This window comes from Elaeis guineensis, chromosome 1 (assembly GCF_000442705.2).
Source record: "Elaeis guineensis isolate ETL-2024a chromosome 1, EG11, whole genome shotgun sequence".
Classification (NCBI taxonomy): Eukaryota; Viridiplantae; Streptophyta; class Magnoliopsida; order Arecales; family Arecaceae; genus Elaeis; species Elaeis guineensis.
The window spans coordinates 130,989,790-131,003,752 of NC_025993.2; the positions used below are offsets into that span (position 1 = coordinate 130,989,790).

The 13,963-nt window shown below is 36.6% G+C and overlaps 1 protein-coding gene across 2 annotated transcripts in view; it reads left to right on the forward strand.

The window, feature by feature from the left end:
• The first annotated feature begins 5,600 nt into the window (after positions 1-5,600).
• LOC105036454 (probable inactive shikimate kinase like 1, chloroplastic) overlaps positions 5,601-13,963 on the forward strand; it is an 8,629-nt gene continuing 266 nt past the window's right edge. Inside the window, exons 1-10 of one of the 2 annotated variants that reach the window (XM_073262015.1) lie at positions 5,603-5,908; positions 7,268-7,311; positions 7,416-7,470; positions 7,598-7,670; positions 7,764-7,851; positions 7,966-8,048; positions 8,172-8,301; positions 13,464-13,554; positions 13,651-13,715; positions 13,823-13,962. In XM_073262015.1, the coding sequence (XP_073118116.1) occupies positions 5,701-5,908; positions 7,268-7,311; positions 7,416-7,470; positions 7,598-7,670; positions 7,764-7,851; positions 7,966-8,048; positions 8,172-8,301; positions 13,464-13,554; positions 13,651-13,715; positions 13,823-13,891 (906 nt within the window). In that variant the 5' untranslated portion in view covers positions 5,603-5,700 and the 3' untranslated portion in view covers positions 13,892-13,962. Of the gene's footprint in view, positions 5,909-7,267; positions 7,312-7,415; positions 7,471-7,597; positions 7,671-7,763; positions 7,852-7,965; positions 8,049-8,171; positions 8,302-13,463; positions 13,555-13,650; position 13,963 lie in introns of those variants that run through there. The other variant, XM_073262014.1, reaches the window with a different exon arrangement.

The following is a 13,963-nucleotide window of genomic DNA, read 5'->3' on the forward strand; positions in this document are numbered from 1 at the left end:
TATATGTAAAGTAAGCTTCACTAAAAAGGATCTAAGAAACTTTAGATTCAACCTCTAAAAATGATTATTCAATATTGACCTTTAGACAATAGCTAATCATTTATGATCTTTACAACCTGAGAATCCAACTTTTATTTATGCCATCCAATTAAATGCCAATAATATAATATAGAATAATTTTTGGATTAGTGGAAGATCCATAATAGCATCCCAGTACTTCAGTTATATAGTCACTTTCGATACTATATATATGATGAATAAATATAGCATGCCTTTTGTACTATTTATTAGCATTGACCATTTGTAGTCTATTTTATTTGGTTGTGCACTAGTATGAGATAAGAGCATAGAATTATTTGTTCGGATCATCCAAACTTATTTAGAGGTGATATATGGAAAGTACCTGAAATGTATCTTAACTAATTAAGACTTGGCCATAAAAAAAAGTAGTCGAGCAAGTTATTCTTAATATGGTCTACTGATTTTGCAAGTGGCATGTCATGAGAATATTAGGAAATGTTTGATTGTTCTATTTAATATGAAGGATGGGCCGAAGAATGATCTTTACCACTGCATCAATGCTTTTATTTCTCTAGAGCAGTATGATGCCATTATTAAAAAGCACTTCTTAGAGTCCAACACATACCTTGGGCACCCATTCAATAATGAGACTAATGGATACTTGTATACTTCAGTGATTGGTTTTTTTTGTTATCGATAATGGTCAGAAGAATTTTGAGCAACTTAAGTTTATGGGTTGTGGATTGATAATCCTTGATTGAGCTCGAATTTAGAATGTTGGGGCATAGATATCTTTTTCCTAGCATTGATATTATTACTCCATTTATTTGAATGGATTTGAGGTTTTCTATGATAAGAGTTTAATTATTGTATCATATAGGAAGTTAAAAGGATAAAAAAGGCTATAGATCATGGTGAGCATCTAATGCTCCAGATTCTTCTATTTTTACTAAGAATAGATTGGGTCGATTATAATTTTCATATGAAATTAATCGAGAGCAAACAATTTCATGGGCAAGTAATTAGGATATTTTAATTCAAGATTAAGAGATCAAAGAAATTTGTTTTCTTGTGGATAGAAATGATCTAGTTTTGAAATACCATATAATCAATTATGTTGAGAACTTGTGGAACAAAGACTTTGAGATGTAGACAATTTAGAAGTTTAAGGATAATATGAAGGTTATGTATTTTCAAATATTTGAAACATCAGTTATACCTAGGGATGGCAAAATCAACCCGATCCGATGGGTATGCACCCTATCCAAATCTGATCAAATCCGCAAAATAGAGTTTGACTGGGTTTGGGTTCAAATTTGACTAAAATCTGAAAAATATAGCACGGGTATGGGTAGGGTATGGGTAGTGCTGTTTTCTATCCAAATCTGAATTCGAATCCGATCTGAATCTATGGGTATGAGTAATACCTAAACCCATATCCAAATATATATGTTTATAATTTTATTTTGGTAATTCTATTTTGGTTGATAATATGCATAAAATTATTTTGATTATTTATATATTCTATATTGCATTGTAATTCTATTTCTATGTTTGATTTCTATAAATCTGGACTTATAAATTATGTTCTATGTTGAATTGACAATTTTATTTTGATTGATAATATGCATAAAATTATTTTGATTATTTATTTTTTTGAATATGGGATAGGCATGGGGTGGGTATGAGTTGGGTATGAAAAAATGAGTTATCTGTGGGTATCCCCAAACTCATTGGGTATAGAGATGGATATCTTTTTTCTTATCCGATCGGATATCGGATAAGATTTGGGTATAAGGTATTAAGTTCGAATTTGAGGATGGGTAGTACAATACCCGACTCAAATCCTATCTATTGCTATCCCTAGTTATACCAATGTTGAGGATGAAATTATTTTAAGAAAGGGAGAATGTGAGAACCCATCCCCTGAATTTTTTTTTCACACAAATCTTAAAGTTAAAAAAAAAAGAGAAATTGAAGAAGATGGAGTCTCAATTGGACTCTATTTTTTTTCCTCCCCCATTTTCAATGAAATCAAGAATACAGTTGTAATATGAACCAAATAGGGCCAATAAACTCTAGAAGATCCCCTTTACAAGAAGACCACCACCCCTCTATGGAGCTCCATTGTGATTTTCTGAGAAATCGCTGTTGATTTTGAAGAGTTTCTTTGAGTTCTTCCATCGAATTTCATTGCAATAGGCTGTTGGATTTTCTTCTTCACCTCATCAAACTCAAGTAAGGACCTAAGCCCTTATTCTTCTCTTTTCCTCAATCCATGGCTATTGACCCACCTTGATTTGAATCGACAGCTCATCGAAATTCGAGTTGAAGTTGGGGTGCCCTATTCTGGCCCCTTTTCCTTGTTTATTGCCACAAACTGTCGCCGGCAACTATCATTGCTGGCTCCATAGCCTCGCTACTATCGGGATGTCGCCATAGGTGGCCGGCTTGGGCACTCCATCGCCACTACTAGGAGAAGGGACACGAGGAGTGTGTCCCTTGTTTTGGAAGAAGAGAAGAGAAGAAGAAAGGGTTTTCCCTTCTCTCTCTTCCCTCCTTTTTCCTTTCTTCCTTAGTTTAATTAATTAATTATTTTTCTCTATCTTATCTTTAACTCTTGGGTTAAGAGGTTAGTTTAAAAGGATCATGGGATTGGTGGGTAGACCCTTGATAAATTTCAATTGAGTGTTTTAGAAGCATGAAATTTATCTTATAAACTTTATTTTAAAATATTAAATTTGATTCTATAGGAATTTTTGAACTGAAGAATATCGAGTAGGGTTTTTGAGACCTAAATTGTAAACCTAGTGAGTTTCTCTCTATTTTTTTCTTTACTTTCTCTCTCTAGATTATTTTTTTCTCTAGATTATTTCTCTCTCTTCATGGATTTTTCTCTTGAAATTCTGGATCAAGGATCAAATGTTTAGGTAAACTCAGATCAATTGGTTAACCCTAAGAGTGGTCTTGGATCTATAATGTGTAGGTATTTTTTTCATAATTTTCGCCATCCATGATTGTCTATGATTGGCCTTGATTATGTAGAGGTGTAATTATCTACACAAGATGTCGAAAGGAACATCTTGACCTAGAGTTTGTGGATCGAGGGGTTGATCAATTATGGTGTTTGAGTCAGAAATTGATAAAGGTAAGGATTCCTGTACATTGATCACCTATTTATATGAAATTATTTTATACATCAGTGATTTTGATTTATGTGGTTTTGATGGTTACATGCTATATATTTATTTATTAAGTATATATTTGATTTTATATGAAGTTATGTGTGACATGTCATTGATCTTGACTTAGATAGATTTTGCTAATCTCGTGCATCAAGTTTTTGCAAAAGAATAAAAATTTGAATTACAAGCCTAAGATTGAGCTGTGTGACCGTATGTGGGGTTGTGGTGCTCTGGGCTAGCTACTTTATTGTATCTATTCATGGATTTGATACATGACTACGATAGTTCAGAATTGAGTACTTGTGGTCCTTTGGGTTGGCTACTTTACTACTGCCTATCCACGGGCTTGATACATGGTGATAGTAGTTTAGGATTGAGCACTTATGATTTTTTAGATTTATCACTTTATTTTATTGCTGTCTATCCATGAGCTTGAAATATGGCTGTGGTAGTTTAGAGTTGAGCATCTGTGGTCTCTTGGACTAGCTACTTTCTTGATGCTTCCCATGGATATGAAACATGGCTGTAATGTCCATAGGACTAGTCATTTTATTACCTTTTACAAGGATGATTATGGTAGTCCACAGGTTTAACCATTTTTGTTGCCTTATCCACAAGCTTGAAATGTGGCTGAGATAGTCCAGAGCCGAGTACCTTAATATGATCGAATCTGATGAATGTTGTTTTAAGATAATTGTGTGATGTGGCTTATTACACAAAAAGATATGTGTTCACTGAATATGTTTTATAAATCATGGTATCTTTTGGCATGTGATTGATATGAATAATGATCATTAGTATTTTCTCATATATTATTATATTGATGTTGGTGTATGAAAATTCTTATTAGGTTATAAAGCTCACCCCCTCTGTTTTTTTCTTCTCGAAGTTGTAGGATGTTCATGATTGTCTATGATTTGGGTTTGCAGATGAGCGGATGAATAGATAAAATATCATTGACACCTGATTAGATGACTGAAGGAATTGAATTTATAATTATGTAATTTTTGGTAATTATCATAAAATTAGATCATTCTTGTTTATGGATGTTGAGGTTACATTGGATTTTAAGGCCTTACAAGATCTCTAGGGTGTTACTCTGGGGTTCATGCAGTCATGTCGTATGCCCAACCAGGATGCTGGGTTTGGAGGTTTTCTTTGGATGTGAGAGAGAGAGGGATGGCTTGTGGTGAGGTGCGAAGGAGGGTTTGTGGGTTTTCTTCCATCAAGAGAGAGGGAGGAAGGGGTAGAGAAGGATGGGTTTTAGTGAATGACTATGGGAGGGTTTGAGATCTTCCTTGAGAGAGAGAGAGAGGAGTGTGTGTTGCAGGGGTTGGGGTTCTTTCCAAGAAAGTTAGAGAGAGAGGTGTGGAGGTTATTCCTTACAGGTGAGAGAGAAAGAGAGAGAGAGAGAGAGAGAGAGAGAGAGGTGGGGGGCTTTGGAGTTTTCCTTTTGAATGCGAGAGTGCTGGTTGCTGCATTATGGAGACTTAGAGAAGGAAAGAGTGCTTGTTTGACAAGATGGATTGAGTGTTATGTGCGGATATGGGTAGCACATTTTATCTAGGGATGAAAATAGATCGAATATTATCGATTCGAATCTATTTTCATATCTAGATTTATCCGAATGTAGATAGAAATCAAAGCATCGGACTACTATCCATATTTGTATCTATATTTATTAAAGAAAATTGGCTATAGATATGGATTAGATGATAAATGTATCGGAGAGTATCGATTTGATCTGTTTTTATATCTAAATTTATCCAAATATAGATAGAAATTAAAGCATCGGATTAATATCCGTATCTGTATCTATATTTGTCAAAGAAAATTGGATATAGATATGAATAGATACCATCTAATCCATACCAAATATCTAATTCTATTTGTAATTATGTTCAATTTTATATAGTATTTATAAATTTTTAAGAAAAATATGTAATCATATTAATATGTTGTTAAATTTATTTACCAACCACTTAGTAATATTTGTGATTCTATAGTCATAAAATTTAAAAATCTGACTTATATCTATATTTTATCTATATTTTTAATATTCAATTTATATTAATATATATTTAAAATAAATATTGATATAAATTTTTATATACGGTTAACATCCATATCCATATTTGATTATCTTTCGTTCTTAATTCTGTTTTTTTGTTATTATTAATATTATTTTTGTAGGTGGCTATTATTAATTAATGGTTAAGTGGAGAGCAGGCTGGCTGTGGAGACGACTCCGTATCCGGTTCGAGTATAGTCCGTCTCCTGTACTAGTACAAAAGACATGAACAAGTCACCCACAATATCAATAATAAAATACATTTTCTGAATAAAACTTTTACACGAACGCAAGGACCCCTAGAGTTGAGAGGTCGCCTGGCAAACTCAACCCTCCATGTCGACCACTCATAGCTTAAGGACTCCACACCGTTCGAAGAACTAGAGAGAGAAGAGAGAGGGAGCGAGGGGGAGCGAGTAACCGATGGTGATAAGAGCCATAAGAGTCGCCCGCCCGCTCCTCTTCTCTCCTTCGCTTCTCTCCCCTTCGAGTTCTTCCCAATCCCTCTCCTTCCCCCCGGCGAAATCCTACGCCTTGTCCACGTCTTGGAGAGCAACCTCATCTCCCTGCGAGTGGGCTCTCTGCCGAAGGCCCCGGACCAGGAAAAGCTCTCGTGCCCATGGATTATCCGGTTAGTTCTCTCTCTCCCACGCTCCCTCTCTCTCTCTCTCTGCTCCCCCCCCTCTCTCTCTCTCTGCTTTTTCTCGCCATAAGGATCGGAAAAGCTCTTATATATGGTTCATTCGGTTCTTTGAGTTTTCTTGTCTGGAAGCTTCATTCTAGTATTTTACACCTTTGAGGCATATGAAGTTGAGAGCTTGATGCGTTTTATAGCGCTGTCCAAGGCACCGAACTTTCAGGCCTATCAAGTTGAGATCTTTATGACATTAATAGATATTTTCAGATAGTCTTGTGTGAAAATTATTCTGAACCAAAATTTCGGAAAATAAGGGGAGAAAAATGAAATTTTGGAGGGAATTAGTGTAATTGCATCCATATTTCTGCTATGTTTACAAGGAAAACAATTGAATTTGCGTAGCTCTTAAAAGTTTTCCTCGGAAGAATCGTTCTGGGTCCATATGTAGACCTTTTTGGGGGGTGGGGGGATGGATCAATCTCGAAATTTAATACATTGAAGATGGCTATATCCTAGCGGAGAAAAAGGGAGAAATTTTTCTTTAAAAGTATAATTAACATTATGGAAGAAAGTGGAAGAGACTAATCGTCATATCAGAATGCTTGGTGTTGGAGAAAATATGCAATAAAATTATGTCAGTAAAAGCTCCAGTGAGTTCGATATAATTCCACAGTCCTTAAAAGTGTTAAGCATATGCTATCTCTATATCACCTTACAATAGCAGATGCTAGGTTCAGTTTCTGCACTCAGAAGTTTTCTCTTTTGCCTTTCGTTTAACTGTATAGGTTTGACTCTGCTACCTGCATTATATGTAAAAGATCTTTCATTCTGCATTTTTAGCAGTGAACTTGGTTTGGTAATTTGTGCACTCAAAATAATTTAACTGCATTATTTTTTTTCACTTTTCTCCTGCACCAATAAAGGATCTGAAGTTGTATGGTATTTCAAGAAAGATTATTTCCTAGCAGAATCCGTAGCAATTTTTTCTTGTGGATAAGACCTTGTTGATCCAATTGTAGAACTTGGAAGGGGTGATCTAGGGCTAGATGAGTTTCACATGAGATTGAAAATTCCGGGCCAGTTGGTCATGCAACTGTTTCTGAGTAAATTCTAAACAGTTAAATATATTCTTTATCTATTGCTTGATGATACTAGACATGCCATTTTCTTCTGTGCACAAAAAAATTCAAAATTTTCCTCCTTGATTGCTTGGAGAAATCATTTCCATGTTACTTATAGGCAAAAGAGAATAGAAGTTCTTTATTCTTTTTCATATCACTGATGCTGGAAAGAGGTGTTTTCCAAAATGGGCCTCATGCTCACCAATTTTGCACTCATTTTTTCTGTTTCTAGGCGCTAAAATGTCCATTGAACTTGAACCATCTCTTGCTGTAAAGGTGAGACATTTTTATTGTTTTAACTCTGACAGAAATGGCTGTCCTTGGTTCTCTAAGCTGATTACTATGATGCTTCCTTAATATCTATGCAATCTTCAATGCAGAAGAAAGCCTTGGAGATCTCTGTTGGATTGAAAGGAACATCCATATTTCTTGTGGGTAAGTACCACGGTCATAATATGTGTCATATTTTTTTTCTTTATTAAATCCTGCTCATACTGATAAGCATACCAGAGAGATATTCATCTTCAAACTAATAAAATTGATGTCCATTTGTGATTGACAGGGATCAATTGTGCTATGAAAACCAATTTGGGGAAGCTTCTAGCTGATGCATTGAAATATTACTACTTTGACAGGTTTGTATCTTCTTCAGTTTGGCAATAGAGCTTGAGCTCTATCCTTGAGTTGAATGTTTGATTTTGTTTTTCTTTTCTAAATTTTCTAAATAGTGATAATTTGATCGAACAAGCTGCTGGTGGTGAGTCTGCTGCTAAATCCTTTCGAGAAAGAGATAAGGAGGGCTTTTGTGACTGTGAGGTGTGTTTTCTAGAAACCATTGACTTGATCATATGATGATAATACATGTCGCAACTGGCAAGTTAAAATTTTCTGAGTTAAGAATATCACAACTTGATTAAAATTTCTTTCCAGACTGAAGTGCTTAAGCAGTTGTCATCTATGGGTCGTTTGGTGGTTTGTGCAGGGGATGGTGCTGTCCAGAGCTCAACTAATTTGTAAGAGCTAATCTTCCTTTGCTGTAACATAGACTTCTATCAATATCTGATTATTCCTCCACCCTTCTTTCTTGGCATGGTAATATTTTTGGCTTTTAACTTTGTTCCTTTTTGACTTTTAAGGGCTTATTTGAGACATGGTATTTCAATCTGGATAGATGTTCCCTTAGATTCATTAGCAAATGAGATACTGAAGACAGAAGCACCATCACCCGAGACACAGCCCATGTCAGATTCAAATTCTTTTTCAGAGGTCAGTCCACTACCCTGATATCCAAATTATTTGCAATAACTACCTTTTTGTTTTTATTTCCTTGACTGAAAGAAATGGCATAGCTAGCTTTGTATATGATCTTTACAACTGCTTCTGAGGATGCAAAATTGCAAGAATAGGAAATGTGAGGATACATTGTCTCAGAAATGGCCTTTATTGGAATGGCTGCTGCATCGTTGTTCTTTTCTTCCCCATTAGCCTGTCCCAGAATGGATGTTTGTGAGGCCACATTTCCGGTCAATATGGCTTTTATAGCACAGTGTTAGATTTTTCTTAAGCTCGAACATTTAGTATCAGAAGGCTAAGTCTCAGTAAAGTAACACAAACTATTGACTTCGAGTTGAAGGAGGATTTCTTACTAGCATAAGAAATGCTCATCTAGGGCATGTTGTTAAATACATTATTTGTTTTCATTGCTGAACTGAATGGTTCGATTCGTTCAAATCAGTGCTCTGATGTTCTACAGAGACGCAGATGATTGTTGTCATGCTGTTACCTATAAAACATGCTCTATTTAAATCTCTCATTCATTGAGTTTTTCCATTGCCAATTGAATGCATATTGCTGTGAAATATCTCAGTCAACCAGGCTTACTGTTGATGTGGAACCACATTACTATTTGAAGAAACAAACAAGGACATGCAATAACATAAGTCCTCCCAGGAAGATATTCCATGTGTTGGGAGCTACGGTTATGTGATAGACTTCCTCTATATTAATTAATCAAAGATGAAGACATTGAATAATTGCTTAGTTAAAATTGAAATCAGTTAATACTCAGATTTGTTCAAAGGTGATCTTGTAGGAGATTTTTAAAGAATTGGAATGTGAGGACAAATCAAATAGTGGTGAAGGTCATCTATAAGATTCAAGGAAGATCATCTCTAGCTTCCTGCATAAATTTAAGGAATTTGATAGCTATTTCCAGGTGATTTGTGAAAAAATTTGGGAGAAAAATCAAGATTTGTTAAAAAGTAACTCAGTAGCTAGATGTTAGCTATTTGTTTTCTGTTTTGGTGGTGGGGGGGGGATGGGTGGGGGTGGAGTTGGTGTGGAACAAGGCACCATCATCTATCAATTTTATCTATAGTTCTTTGTGTGCTTATTTTGAATGGAGTTATAAGAGGAACATTGTGGCTAGCCTAACAATTTGAACAGTTGTGCCCTCTAGGTAGGATAATGAGTAACACTGATCATTAGGAGAAGACCTTTGACATCCAAGGCATTTTAGTATCACTGAGTGATTATGTCATGCCCTATCCACTGGCATGTGTTGGCACGTGATAGACGGCCACACCCCCTTCAGGGTTTGACCCCTAGGACATGCAAGGCCTACTTTGAGTTACTAAAAATTTTTTAGATGTTTTAGTCTAGGTAAAACTATAGTACTTATAAAAGTTCTTAAAGTAATAAAAAAGCAACATATATTATGGACTTGATCAAATATCATTCACATAGAATTTTATTTAAATAGAAAAAGATAACTCCTAGATCCTAACTCTCTGCTATCCCATAATCTCATCCAAGCTATTCACTAGTATTTGAAAAGGATAAGCAAAACAAAATGTGAGTTAATAGCCTAGTAAGTCACTTTTATCTCTAATTAGATTAAGCATATTAGATATAAAATAACAAATTTCATAGTATAGGATTTTTAATTATAAATCAAAAATATTTCGTTAAATACAAGATAAATTTTCATCAAGCATGTTTACTAATATAACTTAGAAAGTATATGATGTATCAGATCAAGAAGTCAATTTCCAAACTAGTGTATATAAACTATCCACTCTCTGTTAGTCTTTTTGAGTATGGCCATGTTCATCCCGTGGCAAGGCCTGGAAGAGATTAGTTTTTAAATACAGAGCATGCTATCTATTATCTTGTGCCGGTGATCGATCCATTGGGGTGGTACGAAAAGAAACTACCTCTGAATCTTACGGAAAATATGTGTACAAATATCATGTGCCGGTGATGCCCTCGATTGGCTAGGCTAGAAGGAAAACTAACTTTTGGTTATAGATATGCCATCAGTCAGCATGTGTTGGTGATTGCTCTATTGGCATGGTCCAAAAGGAAATTAGATCTTAAACTTGCATGATCAGAGTTAGATAGAGAGCAATCCTTACATCCAATTAAATCAACACATGTTTTGATACTATTTTATTTTATGCTTGATTTGATATTTTAAAATTTTTTTTATATAGAGCATATGCAATATTTAATTTAAACATAACTATAATTATGTATAAATAACATTTTGAATTTCAATATTTAGACTATTATTCAAATGTAGGTATGCAACTAAGCAGTATAAATTGTAAGTCAATTCATACCATTTATGATAAAAATACTGGGGTAGAGATACTTACGGCTCAACTCACAAAGCATAGGAAATCTCTCCAACTAGGTTAGGCATGACCTAGATAGATGTATTAATAATTAGGTTTTCCTTTAGAGCAAACACATACATCATTTTAAAATCTCAAGCTATGAAGGATCTTTGGGTTTGCAGTGCCCACCCGAGGTCCCACAACTCAAAAACCTTTCAAATCAAGGGTCATTATGCTAGTCTATCGACCAAAAGCTAACATTTGAGTTCCCACTTAGAATCTAATCTAGCTTCCATGGGTACTATCTATCCCCGATCCAAGAGAAAAGGAGGAAAGATGTTGTGATTACCTAGATAGTGGGGTTTGTTCTCGGAGTTAGTTATGCCTTCGAGATTAGTTGTTTCATTCTTCTTTTGATCTACGAGAGTGACAAAGCTCAGGTTAGAGAGTGAAATAAAAGAGAGAGAGGGTAGAGAGAGAACGGGGAGAGGGGAGAGAGAGCAGGGAAAAGGAGGGTCGGGCCCATGGCCCCAATGAAGGCAGAGCAGGGAAAGTGGAGGTGGAGGACGGCCCCTTTATGCCACCCTCATGGGGATTTCAAGGGGGAAAAGAGAGAGAGGGGAGAGGGACCATGAGATGAATCCCATGCTGGGCTTAGGTAGCCGTGGATGGGACAATGATGTGGTGGAGGTGGCAGTGTCAGGAGAGAATAAGAGAAAGGACTGGATAAAGGCCTTGGTTCTAAAATAAATGAGCCAGCTTGACACCAAGTTGAGCTATTATTCGCTCACTGTCCTTGAGTTTTGGCATCTGCCATAGGGTTCAAATGATTGGGAGATAAGTGAGAGAGAGAGAGAGAGAGAGATGATTTTCTCTGTTCTTAAATAGAGAGAAGTTACCATAAATAGGGGAATAAGAACGGCTCTTACCTCGTCTCTGGCGTGGCACAACACCATGGCTTGGTGAGGGGAGAATGGTGGCATGACGAGGGAATTTGACATGGAGAGGATCCTGGTGGTTCAGTTGGAGGTAGAGAAATTGTCCTTGGTTGGTGAAAGTTCAAAATAGGGGTGGGCAAAGAAATAAGGCAGGGGAGGCCACAGATCCATGCTCCCCTCCCCTGTGCTAGCTTATATTAATCCATTGGGGATCCTGGAGCAGTGGAAGGAGGAAGGCCACCCTCTCTCGGGAAAAGGAAAAGCCAGCTGGAGGGGCTTGCCATCTCGAAAAGCAAGGAGGTGGCGTCGCTGACCTCCTGGCTAGCGGGGTTAGAATGGGACCTCCAGCCAAGTTTGGAAAGAGGCAATGAGGTCTCAGGAGCCTTCTCTCAGCTAGCAGCCATTGGAAGGAATGCTGCTAGCAGATAAGGAAGGGAAGAAACCTCCTTCCCCTATTTCTGGTCCTTACAGATTTCCTCTACTCATATTGTAGTTTACAATGCTTCCTCTAGAGTTACTTGGTAACATAATGTTGAATGAGGTGGGCTCACATTGAGGGCTTGTTTGGATGGCTAGGCTTAGGATCCCATGGGATTCATGGACTGGATCAGTGCAACCATCAAAAACATCACACTATAGGCTGGGTTAGGCCTATAGTTATAACATCTCTTCTCTATGGGATTCGGACCAGCCCACTGAATTGTAGTCCACGATAGTTGTAAACATAGGCCTAGCCATCCAATCATCCGATGCTTATGATGGATAGGCCATGAATTCCATAGGATTTTGGGCCCAACCATCCAAACAGGCCATGAGGAATGAATGTAACCAGTCATGACAGTCATAGACTTAAGGACTTTAATAACTGGTACTTTGAGGCAATGCACCTTTAAAAATCTCATTCTCACTAGCTTAAATAAGGGACCTTGCTGTATGGTGGATATGTGACCATTTTAATGTGAATAGGATTTGGAAAAGGATTTTCTGGAAAGGACTCTGTAGGCATGTTGATCTTCTATCCCTTCCTCATGATAGGTAACTTCAATTTGCGAACATTTAGTTTATAAAAATTATGTTGACAAATTTGATTGGACATGCGCAAAGATAATTTGGAGAGGATGGGAATTCTGTTGAGGTTGGTCAGGAATAACCACAAGATGGTAGAAAACAAATAATTCATAAATAACAATTTCAGATTATGAGCCATTCTTTTCTGTGAGCGTAATATGGGATCAAATCTTTAACGAAGAGCTGGCACTCTTATTTTCTTCATTTTCAGGAAAGCAGCTGGGCTACCATTCTCAGATGAAATAATTATGCAAAACTTTATTTTCCTCTTACTTGTTGATGGTCTGAAGTTCTTTATATATGGTGCCATGACTGCTCCAACTAAATCAGCTAAACTTTTGGTTCTGTTTGTTTTGATGTTTATTTAGAGGGTGGGCCTTGTTATATTAATGGTAAGGTTGCTCCATTGTGATCTGGATATCATGGGTTCGGAAAATAGAAAATCTTTCCGCATGTAAGGATAAAGCAGTGTACATTTGACAGGCCCTAATGGTAGCTGGAGTCTCTCTGGCATGTAGACACCTTAATTTTTTTAGTTTTGATGCTTAGATGTGATGCATGCTTTTAAACCATCGAAGGAAAACAAATTTCTTCATTCATCATCTTGTATTTGTGATAAATATTTTATGTTCATTTTGTAAGCCCTTACTGATAATTCTCATAACATATTGAGTTTTTAACGAACATTATGAAATCTGTCTGTCTGTACCAGCTTATGCAGAGCACTAGATATTAAGTAGCTCGCTCATATGCTTGGTTTGGTATGTCAATATATTATTTGGTCTGTTTGATTGTGCTGCAGGTCTATGCACAGGTACTGGGAGAGCTTTCCGTGCGCTATAATGAAATGAAAGGAGGATATGGAACAGCTGATGCAACCGTCTCACTCCAAAGTAAACAAATTGGGGAACCAGCTCTTGTTTATGTGATAATATTAACCTTCATACTCTCCAAGGAAATGGGTACTAACAGCCTCTCAATCTTTGCAGGAGTAGCCTCCCAACTAGGATATGAAGACTCGGATTCTGTCTCCCCAGAGGACATGACAATGGAGGTAAAGAATAGGAGCTTAACTGAAAATGTTTTAAAGGAGAATATCTTGTTCATGAGTACGAACTCGGTTGATTGCACTTTGTTCCTTGTCTGAATGATATGCTCCAGGCTTTAAAAGAGATCGAGAAACTGACTAGAGTGAAAAAGATGATGGAAGCTGCTGCTAGGCCATTTTAACAGATAGATGCATTTACATTGTCATACACTGTTTTTGGTCATCTGATGTGCCAAAGCATTTTGAGGGCCTCT